Source organism: Silurus aristotelis, assembly GCF_946808225.1.
Source record: "Silurus aristotelis genome assembly, chromosome: 12".
Classification (NCBI taxonomy): Eukaryota; Metazoa; Chordata; class Actinopteri; order Siluriformes; family Siluridae; genus Silurus; species Silurus aristotelis.
This window is the reverse complement of record NC_139585.1, coordinates 22,677,094-22,700,424: the sequence shown is the minus strand read 5'-3', so window position 1 is coordinate 22,700,424 and position 23,331 is coordinate 22,677,094. Positions and strand designations below refer to the sequence as shown.

The following is a 23,331-nucleotide window of genomic DNA, read 5'->3' as shown; positions in this document are numbered from 1 at the left end:
AATCCAGTGGGACATCTTCCCAGAAGAGTGGAGGTTAATAAAACAGCAAATGGTGACTAAATGTGGAATGAGAGCATCAAAGAGCGCATGCAAAATCACTGTGTGCACACAGTTTATACACATAGAGACAATTTATTTTAGACATTACACCTCCTGGATTTGGAGATAAACTATAACCACAAAATGCTCAGGAAACCCATGGGCAGAACCCAATAAGAATCATCATCATATAAAAGACTCAATATGCTCAATGTGGCCAATACATTTCTATGTCAGCCTAACAAAAAAGGAAACAAAAAAGCATTCAGTATTACAATTTCAGATCCAATTAATTACTTTAGTAAGATAATGCAATTATATTGCCAGAAAACAACGTGAAAAATCTCTACACTGAGAGCGCAAACACCAGTTATATTTCACTTCAGTATTCCCGGATAACTATATAACTATAGCAGGGTTTACTCGGTTCGATTTCTAACGATTTGTCTTTTGCAGATAATGAGACACATTTACCACACAATATATGAGCTAATTCTTTGAACTTTTATATTAGCATTAACGACTTTGGTATACATGCAAGTTCTTACATTTCTAATAAAAAGATTGTCCTACTCGTGCTCAAATTTCCCATACGACTAACTATTATAAAACTCGACTTTAAATCAGACTGTATCATGAATTCCTGCACTTTTTATATAGAATATAATCCTGAGATCAGACCCCCTTATTCAGAGCTACACATGGATGTGAGTCTTTATTGTTGCATTACTAATTGTATTAAGAGAACAATTCTAATTTTGTCAGTCAGTCGTTTTCATTTTTATTCGCAGAACACAAAAACAAAGAAAGAAAGAAAGAAAGAAAGAAAGAAAGAAAGAAAGAAAGAAAGAAAGAAAGAAAGAAAGAAAGAAAGAAAGAAAGAAAGAAAGCATAAGGCCAAAACTAAGGCAATAACTATTTATTTTACTATTAAGGCAAAAGAAATGTTGCTGTATAAACAGAAGATGAGCCGGTTTATCTTTGCACTACTGTAGGCCATAAACAAATCCATCAGCAGATGAAGGATATAGTTCTTATTCATTATTATCAATATAAATATTTGTCATGGCATAGAAGTGAGAACTTTCAGCCTTTGCCCTTATTGCTCATTTCATGCAACCAGTAATCATCATGCTTGACCTTATATGGAGTTTTGTGGTTATCACAACATGCAAATTATTGGCTTTATTTTTTTATTTCCACTTTATTTTAACTGTACACACTGATACAGTGGGGAGTGGTAGCTTAGTGGTTAAGGTGCTGGGTTGCTGACCGGAAGGTTGGGGGTTCAAGCCCCGGTATTGCCAAGCTGCAATTTTGGGCCCTTGAGCAAGGCCCCTAACCCTCTATGCTCCAGGGGCTGTATCATGGCTGACCCCAGCTTCTGAGCAGTCTGGGATATGCAAAAAACGAATTTCACTGTGCTCTAATGTATATGTGACAAATAAAGTCTATTCTATTCTTTTATGATATCACAAAAATTAATAAATGTGAACCAAATCATCGCACAATGTAATTAGAATTCTCTCTGATTAATTGGCATGATGACCAGGGGTCCATGTGAATGTTTAATTGGAATCACAGCTTGTCGTCGCTGCTACGACTCGCATTTAAGAGCCAGCAATAGGAGGGCGGCATGTGGTTATGAAAAACTCGCTAACAGGTAGAAACAAATATTCTTATTACCTCACAGTCATGTGATGTCTCAGAGAATGTCTCTATTTCTATCGTAAGTTGATCTTCAAAATCTTACAATCCCATTACACCGTCTGTTAGAGAATTCGGCAGGCATTTTTATTGGGATCATCTCATACAGTGCGACAAGTAATAATCTTTAAAGACAGACAATAAAGTGATATTGTTCGGCTGCTGGAGTAATTATGTCCAAACAAAAAAAGAGGAACTAAGGAAGATATACGGCAGCGCTGCTTTCCTTAAAGACCTCCATAAACCATGTAAACGACTCTACTACTTCATCAAACAACCCTTGATAAGCTCTAAAAATCCCTCGATCGGCGTTAGATTCCACCCCGGGCATCTTTCTCTGAATGTTTGAAGTTGGAGTTCATCTGTACACAAGACAATAGGAATGCATTGTCCACATTTATAACCTCCTTTCATAAGTCATGTGAGAGCAAACAACCCAGACGTGAGCCTGATATTAATGCAGGAGTGTGTTTTTTTTTCTTTTTTTATTCCAAAGCACTATCAGACATCCAGGCAGATGCTTCCCCCTGTTAGAATTGTGACCTGAATCCCATGCCGACGTGCAATAATGAGCTGAACGAATCTGTTATCGTCTGGGGATTTAATGAGAAAAAAATATATATCCTTAAGACACCAAATCAGACTTCGTCGGAATATAACGAGGCCGGAAGCGAGATACATTAATTACAAGATCAGGAATGCATCAGTTTTCCAAATCCACACACACACACAAACGCAGCCTTTGTGTTCCACCTCAGTAAAAGTCATTAAAGATTTTTTTTTTCCGGATGATTAAAAAAAAAAAACGAGCATCTCTTTCCTGTCAGTAAATATACTGCTAAATATTTGTACTAGCGCACCACTTGAAAGCACTGGAGATGTACAGTTGGGGGTAAAATATATATTTTTTTTTTCGAAATTCTTAAAATAACACCGGATTGAAACCGGACATCTTTAATGAGACATCCAAGGACGGTCTTTGGGCACTTATCACAAAGTGTGCTGATGCTGTGGCCAAATCTGTTTAGTCGTCCTTCTGTCTCTCATTAAGATAAGGCCCAATTCATCTTCTTCAGAAAAAAAGCAGTGTTGCTGCTGTCTAATTTTCGCTCTGTTATAGGATGGACACGTGGAATCCTGATAGATCCTGATTTTAAAATGAAATAAGGAATAACACACAGCATTATGTGATATTATGCCAAGCCGAGTTACATCCTGAAATGTTTTATTCCTCTGCCCTCATGCCAATACTGTAATTTGCCTAAACGCAACATTTCTATGTTATCATAAAATGACACATCGTTGGGTGTAATTACGCATAGCAAGTTCCTGTAATTGCATCTATACGTGCTCATTCTCTTCTTAACTTCCCTTTTGTTGTCTCGAAGTGAATAAATATAACTCAGCTTGCTACGGCCTTGGTATTGAGCAATCCGCAAAACAGCCCTTTGCCCTAAAGATTTTACAGGAACGGAAAACTTGAGACACCTCCGAAAAACTGAACACTAAATTAAAAAAATAAACATCTCACCACAGAGATCAGCACATCTATCGATCTGAAATCTGTGTATATTGGGGGTCTCTGCTCATTCAATTAATTTTAATTCATTCTTATTTGTATAGCGCTTTTAACAATGGGCAAAGCAGATTTACAGACGTAAAAGAACGTATAAGTTTGTACCTACTGCTAATGAGTGAGACAGTGGCATCCCTGGCAGGGAAAGATTCCTGAGATGACGTAAGGAAGAAACCTTGAGAGGAACCAGACTCAAAAGGGAACCCATCCTTATGTGGGTGGCACCGAATGCCCATTCACAATTACAATTTCTTGTTAGCTGTAACTAGAGCTACCAACAACACACACACACACACACACACACACACACACACACACACACACACACACACACACTCACACATATATATATATATATATGATATAATGAAATAATGTACAATGTTCAACATCTTCTGACCAATCAGATTTTAAAATCCAGATGGGTCATGGTACCATAAAACAAAAGAAGTCTCCACAGAAAGCAAGGTGAGCAAATTAATATTTCTGTTTATTCCTCTGCAGTATTGTCAAAAATACAAAATGTGTGTGAGCAGAAGGCAGGAAAAAAAGATGACTTGTCCCCTCAGGAGTCTTACGGTTGTCTTGCTGCCATGAGATCGGGGCATTTTCTGAATAATTGAATGCGAGTTGGCAACCACTAAACTGCAGCAAAACAATGCACAACGAAATAAGAATAGTGAGGCAGGATATAAACCAAACCCGATTATTATATAAGAAACTACATTGAATCTGAGTATCTATAAGACGACTGAGCAAAACCCGCACGCAGACAATAACTGCGGTTTTTGTGGCTGCGAACGCAAATGAGCTCTCTCGCCAAATATTACAGCATTTTCCTTAATAGAGCACTTTCTCACATTCAACTTCCGCTGGCTGTCATCCGTGTACGTGGCTGTGCGCTGGGGGGGGGGGGCCCCTCTCCTTTAATTATTTAAACACACACAATTGCTTTTTTATTCCAGACCGTCAATTTTAGTCAAAAGTATTATTATTTTTTTTATTATTCTCGCTTTTTTTTTTCTCCTTCTGTGCCTATGCATGTGCCGTGCTATTTCGCTTATGATCGAGGCAATTTCCACATCAATTGACGACAGCTCCCTTTCTTCCTTTACCTGCGTTAAGCGCCATTAACAGGCTCCGGCCAAGAAAACAGATGGAAGAGCCATCGTCTTGAAGGCGCCTCTTTGCTGCCTGCTATTTCCGAATTAAAAGGCGAACAGGTTTATTCTTGCAATTTGTTGCTAATTCGATACGGCCATTCAAAAAAAAAAAATAATTAACAAAATGTATTTTCTATTATTAAAAAGAAAGTACTTAATTTGAGTTAACAGGACCCGGTACCTTGTTCTAGAAGATCTGACACCGTGTGCAGCACAATTAAAAAAAAACTAATTAAAGTATATTATTAAGTGAACAAATCTACCAAAAAGAATCTAATTAATAATGCAGTGACAGTACTTTCAGTGCCTGCTCCTTTTCAAAAAATAGCCATGATGCAACAGTAGGTTCAGATGGTTCAAATAGTAATGCTGGCGTAATTAAGCTGTCAGTCTCATGATGCATGTTGTCACACATCCGCATTTTCAAATTAATTGCTAGCTTGGCGTCAGTAGGGTAAATATACAGCTAAATTAAGAAAGAGAAAAGGAAGAAAAGATCCAGAATGTATGAGATGTGTGAGATTGCGTACTGCAAAAATAAGCACGTGCACTATATGACGTTTGTGGACACCTGACCATCAGATTGTTATGTCCTTTTTGAACATCTGATTTCAACATTTCGTCACCATTTGCCACTATAACAATCTCCAATCTTCTGGAGAGATGTTCCACTAGATTTTGGAGCATGGCTGTAAAGATTCAGTCATTAATAAAGTCAGGTGACTGATGAACTTCCACTCCAAACTATGTAAACTATAATCCTCATGGAGTCAAGTCAAGTCAAGTTTATTTCTATGGCGCTTTTCAAAACAGAGACTGTCTCAAAGCAGCTTTACAGAATTAAAGAGTTCAGGTGACCAATCTGTTTTTATCCCTGATGAGCAGCCATGGCGACTGTGGCAAGGAGAAACTCCCTGAGATGATATGAGAAAGAGAAACCTTGAGAGGAACCAAACTCAAAAAGGGAAACCCATCCTCATTTGTGTGATATCAAGAGTGTAATTATAGTCATTAAACAATACAAAACACTGGAGAGTGAGAACTTACATGAGCACTGGAATGTAAGATTATGAATACTGCCATTCTACAGTCTTATACAGTCATTTGAGGTTATGAAACCAGGAGCTACTGAGCAACTCTGAGCAAAATAGCTCAACATTTGCGATCATCATAGATCCAACACCAGCTTCTCCATGCCAGAGTCTTTAAACACTGAAAGAGGTCCAATGTCCAAACTCTACATGAAGTGGGATCCAAATACCGCCGGTACGTCTCTAGACGGTTTGGGATGTTGGAGGGGTCGGCATCTACTTATTTAAATCTTCAATCTTCATAAGGTGGGACGTGACTGGAGCTGGCGCAACCTCAGGATGCCTGGTGCTGGATTTGAATTTGTTTACAGGGGCATTGTCATGCTGGAACAGGTTTGGGTCTAGTTCAAGTGAAGAGAGAATTTTATTCTACCGCTTCCAATGACATCATATACACAACTGTGTCTACATTTTTGTGTAACAATTTGGGAAAGAACCACAAATGCCTGGAAATTCAAATTACTTTCGTCTACCTAGTTTATTTCTGATCCCCTGATGGTCATCTTACTAAATATATATGCCTTTATTGTACACGCTTTCCCGAAACTGTTTGTGTATAATGAGAATAAAATATTTTTAATGATTCATATTAAGTTTATTTAGTAAATTAATTTACTGCATCAGATAGCATTTAAGAATCAGTAAAAGAAAAGCGTATTGAATTCATTCACAAGACTGTATCGGGAAGCTGTCACGAGGGTACGATGAATCTTCTCTGTTCTGGCACCTAGGTGTTGGAATGGACTTCCACTTAATGTCCGAACAGCTGAGTGTGACACAGCTCTTCCAGCGGTTCTTAAATTAGCACTTCTTCAATATAAAAAAACGCTCTAACTATATTCTCTCCCAACAGATCATTAGACTGATGGTATTCTTAGTCTGTGTCCTAATGAACCAGTATCAGAACGTATTTATTGAACGAGAATTTTTTTTTTGATCTGGTAGCGACGTTTGCCAAACGTCATAAATGTACAACGCACACACAACACAACTGTTGCCAAACTTATTAACGAATTAAAAAAGACTGGAAGTGCTGGAGACCAACTGAAATCTTGATGTCTAAAACCATCAACTGATGAAGGTACATATAGAGCCTTGTTTATAAAGATGTTCGGGACACTCTTTATATCAGGGGGATTAAAAAAATCCAAAAGATCATTTTATATTAATTATACAATTTTTATATATTAATTAAAAAGGCAATTGAAATTTCATCTCAGTGTTTCAAAATGTACTTCTGATTGGAAGGTCATGAGTTCAAATCCCAGCACCACCCATCTGCAACTACTGGGCCTTTAAACCAGGCACTGAACTTTCAACTGCTCAGGTGTATAAATGAGATGAAAGTTGGTCTGGATAAGGTCATATACAGTATATATATATATATATATATATATATATATATATATATATATATATATATATATATATATATATATATATATATATCAGAAATTTGAATAATGGTATTTATTTAAATATATGTATAAATATATACATATATAATTGAATAAATACCATTATTCTGGTGGTTGTATTATTTTATAATGGTGGGTTGCAACTCCTCATTGAGACTGAAAACAGTAACAAACAAATGCTCAAATAAACACGTACTTCTCTGTGTTCTTTCTTTTCCACCTGTTTTCTTAAAAAACCATTTGTTCAAATCAGAGATGCATAAGAATAAAACGAAAACACCTGTGAAATCTAGCCCTATAGCTAATCTTTCTTCCACGAGCTGCCACCTGCTACGGTTTAGCGCTTGAGTTTACATGATTACTTGAGTAATCTACAGAACATTTTACTTCATTTATCTGCTTTGCTGTTCTATGTTTTCTTGATTCCATGATCCTTTTCATCCATCCTTCATGACCCAGTGCATCAGTGTCCCCTTGTTGGCTCCTGTTCCTCGTGATATACAAAAATCACGACGAGCAAACCCGCTACAGTGATAAATCTGGGAGTCCCTGTTTTTGAGCGTCAATCTCGGTGACAGGTTTATTTCCCATAAGCGGTGGTGCTTTTTAAGGCTGCGTTCTGCAAATGAAAAGAGGTTGCCCTGCTGAATGATCCCTTTCTTTCTGTGGGTAACAAAGAAAAGTGAGCGAAAGAGCGAGAGCGAGAGCGAGAGAGAGAGAGAGAGAGAGAGAGCGAGAGAGAGAGAGAGAGAGAGAGAGAGAAAGAGATGGCCCCTGGACGGCCGCCAGAATATTCTGCTTACCAAGCAAATCTGGAGGCGTTCTGACTAACTGCATTTCGAATCCTGACAACATAAACAGGCTAATATAGTCATTAAAAAGCCGCTTATTAACAGTAGAGAAATGTGCGCTCGGGAAGGGGCATGAAGTAATAAGGTTAGACGAGTGACAGTAAATAAATCACAAGATCTTTTTTGTTGCCCTCCTATTGATTCACGTTCGCAGCTGTAGCCTTCGTGTAAGCTTAAGCGACAAAGCGTCCATTATTGATTCTCCTATCTAATCTCGGCGCAGGCATCTAATATATCAAGCGGTTCAAGGGCAATTTAACGTTCGCCTGCATGGACTGAGAGGGGGGAAAAAAAAGGCTAAATGTATGCAAATTCCTGCAACTGGCAACAAAAAAAACACAACGTCTGCTGTCTAATTACCCCCTCTGCTAAATAAAGAAATATGTAAGTATAGCTCTCTTTGATGAATCTGCCTGAAACCTAAAAGTTCTGGATCAAATGGACATTTCTCCTTACCAGACCCTGAGTTAAAATAAGAAGAAGAAGAAAAAAAACGATCTGGATATTCATGTTAAGCTGTTCTTTTGCTTCCAGCAGGTATCTGCTGCCCAGGAATGCAGCCAAAATGACATATTTATATGGCCATAAAGCTTGCGCTGCGGCATTTATACTCGGCAGCCGAGGACTGTGAGATAACTGAAGCGTGTTACAAATGTATAAATGCATGTCAAAGCAGTTACAATAATATAAATACAGCTTTCATTTGGGATTCATCCTTTTTCTTTGCTTTTGTTTTTCCTGCTCCTCTGAACGATTACTCTGGGAATAGTGCGCTCCTAAATTAATTAACACTTCGGATATTGTTCAGACAGAATGAAAGCACAAATGGAGGGAATGCTAATGAGATGGTGGCATTGTGACTCATTTATAAAGGCAAATACGAATTAAATGCTAACCCCCCCCCACCCCCCACCCCCCAACAATCCCCCTTGAAGGTATCTACTAGTACAGCGTTTTGATTGGAGAAAATCCTCACTGCAATCTAACATCACTTATATCACTTGCGATTGTGATTCAATTCGATTCGATTTCAATTGATTTGTTTTTGCCTTCAACAATAGATACAATAGACACAAGGCAGATTTACGCAAATCTGCAGAGAGCCAGAGGCGACAGGGGAAAGAACAAGAAGAAGGGGGAAAAAAAACCTCCCTGAGACGACATAAAGAATAAACTTTGAGAGAAGCCAGGCTCACGAGAGAGCCTGTCCTTTTCTTTCTGACAAATCATTACAGCTGTAGAAGACTAAACGCTAACAACATTGTGTGCTAAAAGGTTGTTTGGTATGAGCGTATTGTGAATCAGAGTCTTTGCATGAGCAAAGGAAACTCTTTATGATAACAGCAGCAGTTCTAAAACACAAAACCACTTAATCCAGATTAGGCACTGAACTAAGGGTGAGATTTGGTTATAACCTGTTTGGGAAGCGAAAATCCAGTAAACCAAAGTTGCACAGGAAAGAACTCTAATATACCAGTAAAAAAAATCCCATCAAGCCGAACAACTCCAGAAGAAACTCATTCTAAGGTGTGGATTTTCTCTCTGTTTCAAAAGAATTCAAACGTAGAAAAATTAGTTCGCTAATGACCATGCTTTCTTTAAGGTTTTGCTAGTGTAGCATGAGCATGGGCTAGCAACCTTTCTAAAACCTGGTGTCTTTTTTACACAACTTTGAAAGACTCTTGTGTCAAGGCTGCAAGGGGACATGATTACAATAAAAACCACAAAAAAACAATACCACCACCACTTGCAGGTGTTTACCGTTTACATGAAAAAGCGCTCCTTTTCAACCGAGCTCCTAATCTCCCAAGACATCCTGTTCCTCGGCTGACTACAAACACGACTTCTTGGGTTAAAAGCCCACTTGAAACAGGCTGCAAATATTTGAGGGATTTAGAGATCCCTGTCTACTCTATAGATCCTGATTACTGTGTCATTTTTCCACAGTTGAAAAGTAAACAGTGACTGCAGCCGGCCCTTCCTTTGAATCCCTGCCGCGCTTATGGACGAAAATCGTGGTTGTAAAAAAACAGACATAGCCGAGTCTCCCTTTTTTTTTAGAAAAGAGCCTTGAGGGGAAATGAGATAAAATAACTCAATAACCGACAGGGCCATAATCGTCATCCCGACAGAACATGATACCAGGCTTTTTGTGCTTTACGGATCACGTTATACGACACACAATAAGCCAACGTCACCATGTGTACAAGCAAGTAAAAAAAAAAATTATGGCAAAAAAAGACATACCCAGTTCTGCCTTCTCTCTTAGGACGTCCTTGAAGTTGAGGCCACTGTTGAGCGTGGACTCTCGGAAGCGGTAGAGGCTTTCCCTCTGGCCGTTCTTGCCCAGCTCTTTGAGCATTGAGGGCTTTAGAGGCAGTGCTTGCAGGCCCTTGTTCCAGCATGATGAATCCCACACTGTCCATTTCACCAAGTCTTCCAACTTCACTATGACCTTCTCTGACACTGCGATCACTTCGTCCTGCCCGGATACAGAGACAGAGTTAGACAGGAAGTAGCCAGAGGGGGTAAGATATGGGGTAAGTTTGCTTCTGTACACCAAAGAAACCTTTTTTAATACATTTTGATTCAAACGAAAACTTTGCTAGGAAAACAGTGTGTAAATTGTTCAGCTGGGGAGAACACTGCAGGCAGCCAGGCTGAGCACACAACGTGATGTAATTACAAGAGCAGAACAACATGCAACTGTTTAATTGAAAAAAAGGCTGAGGCAGAGAAACAAACAGATCACAATAATGAAAAAAGAAAGGGTCAGAAACACTAGAACATTACTAATTGCTCACTACATTGATGGACTGACTGGAGAATTATTATAATTATTATAATCATTTCTTTCTGTTTATAAATAGATGTCTCGGCTATAGAACATATGCAATCTGAAATATGTATACAGGGTTTCCGTCAAATTTAAGACTTTTCAAGACCTTTTTAAAACCATTAAGAATGACATTTAAGACCTATATCACAACATCAAAAACACACACAAAAATACGCTGTTAGCAACCGGCCGTAACCGACCAATAAAAAATTAGATTTATTTTTTTAAACAAGTATCGCTGAACTTGCACTTCCTCGTAGCTGAAAAACAAAATCCGTTTTACGCCTGTGGTAAAGTCCAGGAGAGATTTGCGCCAATAACAGAAAGCTGATTGGCTGTTGCATGTTGGTCTCATTTGTAGTCATAATACAGCAAATTATATTTGAACTGGCAAAAGAAAGAAGTAAAACACAACGCAAACTAACAAACAAAAACATTCTAAAGTGCTGCGGGAAGCATTTCAAAAAGCGTTAGAGGTAGCGTTAATGGACGTCGGAAAATTACGACGTGTTTAAAATGATTTAAGACATGGAACAGTGAACTTTTTAGGGCCTAATATTATTTAAATGTAAGACTTTTTTTTTTTACTTTTAAAACTCGTGCAAAAACCCTGTGTATATGACATAATATACACAATAGGCATACTCTAAGATACATAACCCGCCAACTTATTAAATCCGATTGGTCACCAGATGTTGATGAAACTAAGGCTAATAATAAAACATTAACAAAGTACTTAATTGTGACATGTTCCATTTAATGGAATGAGGCTCTGCTGTCACCAATATTATCTTCATTATCACATTATCTTAAAGAAAATTCTTATAGAGTGACTCTTTACAGCTGCTATAATATAAGCAGTAATGGTATCTTGACTGGCTGATGCCCCTCATTATAATTTTATTTAATTTTTTAGACAGAAATCCTTCTGAGTTTCCCTGAAGGAACATCATGCTGGCTTACACAGTCCTGTCATTCTGTTTATGCCACTTTAAATCATCCACAAGTCTTTTTTAGGACAACCGTATCATCGAAAGATGACATCGTAAACCGTAATTAAGACAAAAATCCTTGTGCTATATAAAACTTTAACATCTGTATGTGTCTGCTCTGAGGAACAGTTATGTCTATATTTTGCTTAGGCGTGATCTTTGCTCCCTGTATTCTCTTATGAAAAAGTAGCGCTAAGCAGTCTCTCGCTTCTTCCTACCCGTGTGACATTTTCGAGCCGTGACCCAATAAAAAAGCAGGCGCGCATCATAGAGAATGCCTGCTTTCTAGTCTAGTTTTCTCTTGGCAGTAACATCTGATTAAACCGTATGCGCTTAGTGAAGCTTGAATCATTGCGCCGGTGCAACATCTTTGTCTCCTCTGACAGTGGAGCCCATTGTCCTGGTCAAGTGAATAAAACACTTCTAAATAAAGCTGAGTCATATAGATATTCTGGCTGTCGTTGTATAAAGTGCCCTATAAAACAATGCAATCAGTGAATGAATTGTTACATAACTTACATTGCACCTAGCGCTCTATTGCAACGCCACGCGTGTATTCTGCGCAGAATACTGAAAGAACTATGCTTACTATATGGACATAAGTATTGCGACACCTGACATCTCCAGCCATATGTGGCTCTACTCTGAACTGTTGCCACAATGTTGGAGGCACACTTTATAGAATGTCAATTGATGCGTTAGCATTAAATTTTCCCTTCACTTGAACTAGGAGACCCAAACCAGTTTTTACATAACAATGCCACTGTGCACAAAGCCAGCTCCATGAAGATATGTTTTACATGGTTTGGCCTGATATACAGCTCTGAACTTTACACATTATGGATGTACTGGAACACTGACTGCACCCTACATAAGTACCTGACTCTACTAACAGCCTTGTGGATGAATGAGCACAAATCTCCGCAAGCACACTCCCAAATCTAGTGGAACATCTTCCCAATAGAGTGGTGGTTATTGTCTATCTATCTATCTATCTATCTGTCTGTCTGTCTGTCTGTCTGTCTGTCTGTCTGTCTGTCTGTCTGTCTGTCTGTCTGTCTGTATGCCTGCCTGCCTGCCTGCCTGCCTGCCTGCCTGCCTGCCTGCGTGCGTGCGTGCGTGCGTGCGTGCGTGCGTGTGTGTATCAGGGCTGTGGAAATTAACGCGTTAATAATGCATTAGCGCAAATTCATTTTGACGGCACAAATTTTATTAACACGCGATTAATGCTGCGCTTTAGAGCTCGGATATCGAAAAAAAATCTTGAATTTTTAATCAATAAACATTTGTTTTGTGCCAAGTGTCAAATCAAGCACCCAAACTGTCTTTTTCATATGAACCACGAATCAAGGGCCAATCATTAGCTAAAGAGGAAAGCATACACCCAGGTCTAGACCTGAATAGGTTCTGTATAGAAGAACAGCCTCAGATCCATTATACATATATACATATATAAATGTGTTTGCAATTGTGTGATATCTCTAAGTTTTGAATTTGGTCACATTTCTCAAATATCACATATTACGTCTAATATTATCAAACAAAAAGGTTACACCATTTTCCATCTGTTCGGTTTCATTTGTTTACACAAATACACAAAGTAGATTGAACACTTTGTCTGTAGTGTAAATGCAATTACTATTATTATTTCTCATAGAGCACCAAACAGTTCCAAACAGCACAGAAGAAGATTTTTAATAAAAGCAGCCCGGCTATGATGTGACTTCTTGAATTTTCCATGCAGAAAGACATACTGTATATACACGCATTCCAAGAGGTTCAGACAGCGTTCCACTTGACGTCTGAATGTTGCTGCAGTCTAAGCAACGTTTTTTTGCTGCTTCCTGCAAACACAATCGGTGGCTCTTAAAGTTAACGCACCTTAAAGTTATTGCGGCGCGGCCGAGAGACTCCCAGGCTTCTGTGCACAATAACCACTTAAGCGCAAAGGCATCTGTTTCCATGGCACTATAAAGCTAAGTGGGTCAAACGCTGTTAATCCTAATGGCGACGCAGCAAACTTTACTATGAGATCATGTGCACAATGCTTTGAAGATCAGACTCTGAGATCTGGCTTCGACTGCAAATCTTATTTAAGACACTTCGCAACATTTCGCAATTATGAGTTCGAGAAGAAGAATATATGAATAATCTACTGAGCGGAGGTCTAAACGGGTTTTTGTATACATTTTGTTTTGTTTGTTCAGTTTTAATCTGATTACATTTTATCATTATTACTGTGTTATTATTAAAAAGCCCATTACAGGTTTTCAATTTTCATTCTACTGAGTGTTACTGAGAAAATTTTAAGAAATATAAAGAAGAATATATATATATATAATATAAAGAATATAATATACTAATATAAAGAACCGATTGTGGATAATTTGTTTATTATTATGCATGTATTGTTCAGATGTTTGCTTACATGTTCTGCTTATGGAGCCCAGACAGACAAACAGACAAACAGACAAAAAGATGTAAATTGTTTTAGAATACATTGAACTCTCTGTCCTGCTATAATATGTGTATTTCCCTATTGGAATAATAAAGTGATCTATCTATCTATCTATCTATCTATCTATCTATCTATCTATCTATCTATCTATCTATCTATCTATCTATCTATCTATCTATCTATCTGTCTGTCTGTCTGTCTGTCTGTCTGTCTGTCTGTCTGTCTGTCTGTCTGTCTGTCTGTCTGTCTGTCTACTGTCTGTCTAATTACCTAGATGGATGGATGGATGGATGGATGGATGGATGGATGGATGGATGGATGGATGGATGGATGGATGGATGGATGGATGGATGGATGGATGGATAGATAGATAGATAGATAGATAGATAGATAGATAGATAGATAGATAGATAGATAGATAGATAGATAGATAGATAGATAGATAGATAGATAGATAGATTTATTTTTGTTCATTGATCCCCTAACTTAAAAAGAACAACTCAAACACTGACATTACAGTATAGATTTTGGAGACTGGTACTTCATCAGCAGTGCTTCTGACGCTGTAGGAGGGCAAATTGGTCCTCGCTCAAAATTCTTCAAGGTTTAAAGCCAGACGCTCGATCCAGAGGGGTTCTGAAACCCGGGGAATGCCGATGAGCTTTGTTCAACTTAACTTCATTACTGCCATTGCAGTGACTAGCAATATTGACATTGATACCGTTAATAACATAACGTACCTGCGCAGTGGAAAGAGACATACGGCTTTGTTTACCTATAAGGATGATTCATTTTGTTCATTAAACAGCCGCCATGTTTTAGGTCGGGCTTGTCGTTTATAACAATCGGGTCCTTGTAATTAGACTTTAACGGTGGGGGGACTGGGGGCTGACAAAAGCCTTCGGACAGCGTCACACTGAGTGTGTCTCACTCCGCTGAGCCGCCGGGTCACGCCAGGAATTCCCCAGGTCATTGCAGATTTGTCCACCTGCTTGCGTGTCTATTGAATTATTGACCTAGGAACATGAAAAATGTGCCTTGTGGATTCAGGAGCTGTGTATTATTTTTTTATTTTGTGAAGCTGAAAGTTAAATTAACTTCCTTTTCTCCCTGATTAATCAATTTCAACCTTTAAGTAAATCAATTCGGGTGAACGATGTAACAAAACAGCTAATATAGCAAGCGAGCAGCCTGTGCATTAAATACTATTATGGAGTGCTTCTGCAGGATAATAATTCATGACTATATGAATAAAACACAACCCAATACGAAGCAATATTACTCTTTTCACTGTTTGTCCAGTAACAACATGCATTATAGCACGTTTCATGCTTCCGACACCAAATTCTAGCAATTAAATGCTTATTTTATTCATTTGAAAAAAGCGCATCGTACTTTTTAACAGTTTATAGTCTAATTTAATGTTAATGACAAACATCTGCAAAACAAGTTCCTGTATCACAGCAATACACAATTATAGCACCTAGAAATAGTTTTCTTTTGAGCTTTGCTTTTTTTCTCTCTCTCTTGAATTTAATAGGAAACAAATACACACAATATACCCTATAATGTAGCTGGGAAATTAGAAAGCAAAGCGCTGACAATGTTAAATAACCGATTCGTTATAGCAAACATCAATGATTCAAAGTTTTCTATTTTTTTAAATGCCAACATATGCTTATAATTAGCATATTATTAGTGTGTACACTTATGGGTGAGAAAAGAAATGAGGCCAAGCCCCAAATATCGAGCTTTTAATAATCCTAATAATAAATCATCGGGCAGAAAATTATAAAAAAAAGATGCTAAGTCGTCATGAAAGCACCCCTTGCTCAGTTACTTCTGCACTGGTTGGGGGGAAAAAAACTAGAAACAGGAAAATTCGCTTCAGTAGTCTTGCACAAAATAAAAATAAAAAATGATATGATGTAAATTTCAAAATGTGTCTAGTTTCAGCTCATCATCAGCTGGTTGAAGCCCTGTATCTACATCGAATGGCCTAAAGTTGGCTCTTTTTCAATCCAGTTTTATTTGTATAAAGCTAAAAAAAACTGAGACTGTCACAAAGAATGTTCACAGAAATAAAATCTGATGTAAGCATTTTACATGAGAGCTTCAATAGTCCCTGGGCTTGCCTCAATGACTGGCTGACTACCTTCACCGATACGTTTGCTACCCGTTTATGGCTTTCAATCAGGTTTCCAGGCTACCAAACCACACTAGCCGAAATTGCACCTAAACACCTTTCACATCAGATCAGTCACTTTATAAATAATCCAGAACTCTGCTGTGCGACGAAAAAAAAGGTCGAATTCCACACCACAAGTTCACCCACAAGTCTTTGAAAGACATTGAAAGAAATCCAGGAAACACCTCATACCATGTAGCTTGTTTCATTCTTGCTAATTACCTCATCAGTCATTTGTTCTTAAGCTCATAACAAGCTTCATATTTTCCCATTAGGTGCTTGGCCCACCTTCTTTGCCCGGGAATCCTACATCACGCATCATACGAATTCCAGGGAATGGATTGTTGAAACATAAACGATGACGTGTTACCAGTAACGCAGCTAGCAATATTGTCAGAACTAGTGTTATAGAAAATTCATTGGTGCTCTGGTTTTAAAACAGTTGTAAAACATCTATAAAAGCAGCCTGGCCCTTTCCAAACCCTTCAGCTTACAACAAAAGTGGTTTATATGAAATTCCGCTCAATACGATACTCGACTGGAAAGCGTAATTCGTGTGAATTTCGATGAAAGTCATCATAATGGCTGGCGATGAAATATGATGACACCAAACAAACAAATGAAATCTCTTTGGGGTGGGGGATGTTTGAGGCAAGTAAAGACTTGATAGCTAAAATTTACGGTTAATGCAAAAGCACCATTACAGGAAGGCTACACAGAGGAAGTCTGTAACTCAGCCGGTTTGACTGTGACATGCCATTTAACAAGTGAACACGGGTTCATCGGCGTAAACCTCGTGTTGAAGAATGTTACCTTCTGAAAGCGAGAGAAAGAGAATGAGAAACAGCGAGAAAGGGGGGACTGAGAGGAGGGAGGGAGGAAGGAAACAAAAAAAGAAAGAGACTGATGATCTCATTTGAACTATAAATATGTCCCAGGCATCCAAAACAGAAATGTTGGACTGCAGCCAGGCGCAAAAGTTGGATTTGGATGTGGGCCACGGAGCACCTCTGCAACAGCCCCCGCTCACAAGCCCGACTGTTTTGTCATCCAAATAACAGTGGGGAGAAGTAACTCTATTGGATATGAACACCGTTCCCTAGATCCAGTCCCTGTACAAGACGGAGATTATATGCAAATCCAAGTGCGCTCTTTCCATCTGTAGTGTCCGTGTGTCTCCGCGCGTGCGGTTATGCAAACTACAGAGGCGTTTGCTGGAATCTGATAGGGAACCTATTTATAATGCGCAAACCCTATTTAGATCTGCCCTTATGTCACATAAGTGCTATTCGAGCCAATTGCAGCGACGATGCTGCTTTTTCTCTTGCCAAAACACAGATATTATGGACGACGGAGCAACAAAGCTGCAGAACAACTGGGTCCAATTAAATACTAGGGGGGGGCTGCTATGGGAGTAGGCTTGTGCACTCTACCAAAAAAAAAAAAAAAAAATCCTCTTTTGAAATTAGAAGTATTCTCCTCCAGAGCGTAATCAGAAACACAAAGTAGAAGAAGAAGAAATAGAAAAGAAACACACATACACACACGCCTCATTTCAAAAACAACAACAAAAAGCCACAAACTTGCGCTTTAAGAGAGATCCAATTCAGATGAAAAGACACAGAGGAAAATAATGAGAGAACCGAAAACAGCTCGTGAATAAGCCGCAGCAGTCGCATCCACAACGCAAGAACTGCACATGGCTGAACCGGAGTGTAATGTTGCCCTCTCTAGGCCCAAGGCCTAAGTGTTAAATTCTGTAGGCTCAATGCCAGGCAGTCAGATAAATAGCAAGACAGAGTGAGAGAGAGTGTCTGTATATACTGCAGACTTTGAGCTCGCAGCCACCACTGGTGTCCTTTAATGAATGACTAACTCCAATCAGAGAGGAACTGACATCACCTGGGTGTAGACAGCAAAGCTGCATCTGGAAGTATATTGTCACAGCAAAGCATACATGTGTCACCGATCTCCCTCTTACACACACAATGAACATTAGACTGTCATTTCGAGGGGGGGGGGGGGGGCTGCTTATCTGCCAATGGGGCAGCATGGAATTGAGTTAAATGTCGCTGTTTGTCCTTCGTTTCCAGGACGAGACGTTCCTGGGCCGGCGCAACAAAACAAAAAAAAAACAATAAGGAAAGGGATTGTTCCGTTACGGTGCTGTTCCTGTTTTCCACAAACAATTACAATTTGACCTTATGTAAAGGAGTATGGGTTATTTTGTGTGAATGCAAATGCAATTTAATTGGACACTAGGCTGAGCATGTTGGCCTTGGGAAGGTGCAGGCGTTAGCAGGCTCATCTTACTGCAGGTGGTTGGGCTGACACTGCGCCTCATTGTTATTTAAATGTTGCACGTCTCATTTAACAACTACATAAAGGACAACGAGCACAAAAGCAGTATCCTTTAACTTGTTTTTTTTTTTTTTGCCTCCCTCCCTCCCTCGCTCCCCTTGCACAATCGACACTGAATGCTCAAACTTAAACAAACAGGCCACGCCAGGCACATGACTTAACACGACTGATTTCTCTTCGAAAAAACAAGCAGATAGAATTCTCCGTTCCGTATTCCTGTGCTGTAAAAAATATATATATATATAAAAAATAAAAAGTCAAGCAGTTGTCCTTGGGCTCGTAATTCTATCTGGCCTGCTGTCTCAAGATCAGTGGGCAGTCATGTATGAGTAATAAATTTGAAAAGCAAATAGTTCACCTTGCTGTGAGTGAATGAATAAGTGAAGGAGAGCGAGTCGGAGTTGCCAGATTTTCGGGGGGGGGGGGGGGTCGTCTCTCCTGTTATTTTTAAGTGAGAATATTTCGACTGTAAAAAAATATATACATATATAATTTGTCACATCCTTTGCGCTGATTTACCGAGAATTAGGTCGGTATGTTTTTTGCCGGGAGGTGGTCAAGCCAAACCTGGTGACCCTGCTTAGGCTCATGTCTGTGGGCCATAACTACAATGTGTCCATAGTTTAACATTTATTTGGCACAGCTATAGTTGGACTGGTTTACATAGTTGGCTGGGTTTTAAAGTGGGTATTGAGCTGGAAATAGTCTCTCCAATCTGGCAACCTAGGCAGACAGACAACAGTGTGTGTGTTGTGTTCGTGTGTCTATATATATATATATATATATATATATATATATATATATATATATATATATATATATATATATATATATATATATATATATATATATATATATATATATAGTCAGTGTGTGTGTGTGTGTGTGGGTGTGTGTGTGTGTTGGGGGCAACTGGTAGTGTCTGTTTGGAAAGAGGACAGGGTCCCTGATCAACTGAACAAACAGAACGTTAAGTCAAATTGAGGTGTGTGTGTGTGTGTGTGTGTGTGTTTCTTTCACCTTCATTCCGCCTCGTTACGTTGCGTGAACAGCGCGCGCTCAAGGTCGCCGCAGCGCGTCGTTTGCGCAGCCTGCGCATTCACTAATGCGTCCGCGCCGCAACCTTGACGTTTAACTAGTATACAGGCTTCACGTTAAAAAAAAAAAAAAAAAGGAAAAAAAAAAAAAAAAAAAAAGAGGGGGGACCTGTTGCTTATTATGAAACAGGGGATTATGATGACCTGCCCCTCTGGGCGGTTTTGTACAGCGTGCAATGAAAGTTTTTTCCTTTGTATATAAATGTTTACACAGAAACATTCTGCACAAACACAAATGCAGGCTAGACCTTGATTATGCAAGCGATATTAGCTGTGCAAACCTTCACCTCTTTAAACACCAGCATCACCAATAAATACCAGTTGCATACAGCAAGTCGCGCGCAGAGCCTCAATGACACGTGAGCCATTAAAATCCCAATCTGTTTAAAGCACGAAGCCTTCAAATATACATCTCTCTCTTCATCTCGCCCTCCCTCCCTCTATCCCTCCATCATCTCAGATCCGTCCAGGAAAAGCATGCACCATTCTGGACAAACAATAACCTTCATAAATGTCATCTCTCGCTCCGCTGCTGCTTTTTATCAGTCTGCCATTATTAATCAAATCCCACCGCGGTCACGTGCACAAAAAAAAAACATCTTACTCTCCTATTATTTTCTTCTTTTACACATTATTTATTCATGCACATTACAGTGTACAAAGCCTAGAAAGCTGGCACGTCGTTCTTTCTTTCTTTTGCACAACACATTATGCTCCCTCTGTCTCTCTTTCTGCCAGATCGACAATATGTGTAGGCTATGAGAGCACTGGAAATACTGTATTACCTCATCGACACACACACACACACACACACACACACACACACACACACACACACACACACACTCACAGAAAGAGAGAGAGAGAGAGAGAGAGAGAGAGAGAGAGAGAGAGAGAGAGAGAGAGAGAGAGAGAGAGAACAGCACAACCTAGCATGGGCTTTCGCAATTTCCGCACTGGTCTATTTATCTGATGAGGCATGCAAAAAAAAAAATTATGGTGACAACTTTCCTTTCACACAAACACCAGAAGTCCTCTAAGATCTCTCAACAAATGCATTTGCAATTTTGCAAAATGCTCTCTGATTGCCTGATTGGGTTATAAAATCGCTAATAATTTAATAATAACAATAAACTGAAGTCAAGGTGGTTATGAAGCGCCAGTGTGCCCTGTATATGCGCGATCCGATCTGATCAGAATGACATTAGAAGATCAGATCAGATCAGATCAGATCAGATCAGATCAGCTCAATGACATGAAGAAAAGGAAATCAGCTCGCGACCAAACGGACACAAATAATAGCATGCATATATAATATATAATATAATATACACCAACATGAAAGCAAGCAGGAAAATAAAGAAAAGCAAGAAGGCGAATATAAAACATATACATGCATATACATATATATAAAATCTTGTGTAATAATTACCTCTCCGTGAGCGACCGTCCTTCCCTGGGGAGTATCTTCTGGCAGAAAATAAAGTTTGGAGCTGGATAAAAGTTGCTTGGTTGTCCTTTCTTCCCAAAGCAGCTGCAGCTCGGCTATACACACCGGGTCCTCTGGTTTACAGCGCGCGAAGAAAAAATCGCCGAGAGACAATATTCGGGTTTGGGCTTCAGACTTGAACCGAAACGCCTTGTAGAAAATGTAGGGTCCGTGCAAGCCACAAGGTGAGCCGACCCACTGCGGAAACAGCAAGACATGTCATGAATTTCTCCTTGTCCTTCTCCTTCTTCTCCTTTCTTTTTCTTCTGCCTCTTCTTCTTCTTCTTATTCCTCCTTTTCTTTCCCCCCTCATTCCCCCTTTCTTCCACCATTCATTTCCATTCAACACATTATCTAGACTTATCTATCTAATTCAAGCACAACAACAGCAACATGAGCAGCGACGCGACCCAATCCGGAATACAACACAATATCATAGAATATAATACAATATAACACGATATAATATTATATTCTAAAATATAATCTAAAACCAGCAAATCCGAATATTAATATTATTATGATTATGATTGATGTTTTTTTTTTGTTTGTTTGTTTTCTTTCTTCTTGTGATCCAAGTTTCCTTTAAACGACTCGAGATCAAAAGAAAATAACGGCTCAAAGAGAAACATTCGCTACAATGTATATACATTGTATGTTTGTATGGTGTGTGTGATGTAAATGTGTGTGTGTGTGTGTGTGTGTGTGTGTGTGTGTGTATGTGTGTGTGTGTGTGTGGTGTGTGAGTGTGTAATGTGTAAAGGGAAATAAAAGCGGATGATACCGTGAGTGAGTTGGGCTCCATCTCGACGCTCTGAATTGATTAAACTCAACATTCTCTCCAAACTTGTTGGCTTGAATGGATTGCCGCAGGTCCTGGAAGGGGAAAGCGGTCCGCGCGCGGAACGCCGCGGCCGAGCCTCAATATGGGAACGGCGCCGCGGTCGGAAACGCGCGCTCCCGCCGCGAGGTTTTTTTTTTTACGCCCAGCGCCCGTCTTTCGGGTCGCGCGCCCCTCGGGAGGTTTCTCGCGCGAAAGGCGCGCGTGAAATTCGCCGCGCGGGCCGGACGCGCGGCGTCGCGCCGCGCTGCTCCTCCGCGACGCGGGGGAAAATAAAAAAAAAACACTCGGCGTCCCCCTCGCCAAAGCACCTCGCACGGGTCCGGTCGCACGGGACGGCTGGCGCCCACCTAACCCGCGAGCGTAATTTTGAGGCGCCCGGAGAGCCCCGAGATCAGCCGAAATGTCACGCCGGGGTTTTATGTCTCTACAAGGACCTGGCGCTGAGGTCGTTTGGATGTGTAATAGAAAGAGCATTTCCTGCAGAGCTGCAGAGATTCGGCGGCGCACTTCTGCTTTCTGCGCTCATGGTTTTTTTTTTTTTTTTTTCACCCCTCCTCCTTCCTATCTGTAGCATGCCCGTAATTATTTCATCGGAAGAATGAGTTATTTTATTATTACAATGTCAAAAATGTTTTCTCCTTTATTTCATGCAGAGAGAGAGAAAGAGAGGCAGCCGCTCAGGGCGCGTTCATGAGCCGCCAAACGCGTGCGCGTTCCCGATGTCCAACAGCGGCATGTATTAGGATCATGCAAACTATATATATATATATATATATATATATATATATATATATATATATATATATATATATATATATATATATATATATATATATATAGTTTGCATGATCCTAATACATATACATATTTATATAAATATAAATATATATATATATATATATATATATATATATATATATATATATATATATATATATATATATATATATATATATATATATGTATAAGCATTACATATTTATAAAATTGCATCACGTTAGTTCTGGAAACGTGCATTTGTTTAGACACTTTTTTCATAAAGAAAAGAGAGCATTTTTAGTTGATTTTAGTATTTTATTCCGAGTTAAAGTCTGAGAAAGAAGAAGGAGGGGGGAGAAAAAACCACAATGAAGAACAAGTTTTATATCGTTACATGATGTGACATGTACGTCAGCTGTTTTTTTTATGCCCTTGTAATTATGGACTGCACGCCGGTCA

General features: G+C 39.3%; 1 protein-coding gene across 1 annotated transcript in view; it reads right to left on the bottom strand.

The window, feature by feature from the left end:
• The window catches only part of arid5b (AT-rich interaction domain 5B), a 99,482-nt gene extending 76,674 nt beyond the window's left edge, over positions 1-22,808 (bottom strand). Inside the window, exons 1-3 of the mRNA XM_083556904.1 lie at positions 22,054-22,808; positions 21,213-21,467; positions 10,093-10,327 (exon numbers count right to left, since the gene is read on the bottom strand). Coding sequence (XP_083413030.1) covers positions 10,093-10,327; positions 21,213-21,467; positions 22,054-22,074 — 511 coding nt within the window. The 5' untranslated portion in view covers positions 22,075-22,808. The remainder of the gene's footprint in view (positions 1-10,092; positions 10,328-21,212; positions 21,468-22,053) is intronic.
• Positions 22,809-23,331: the final 523 nt, after the last annotated feature.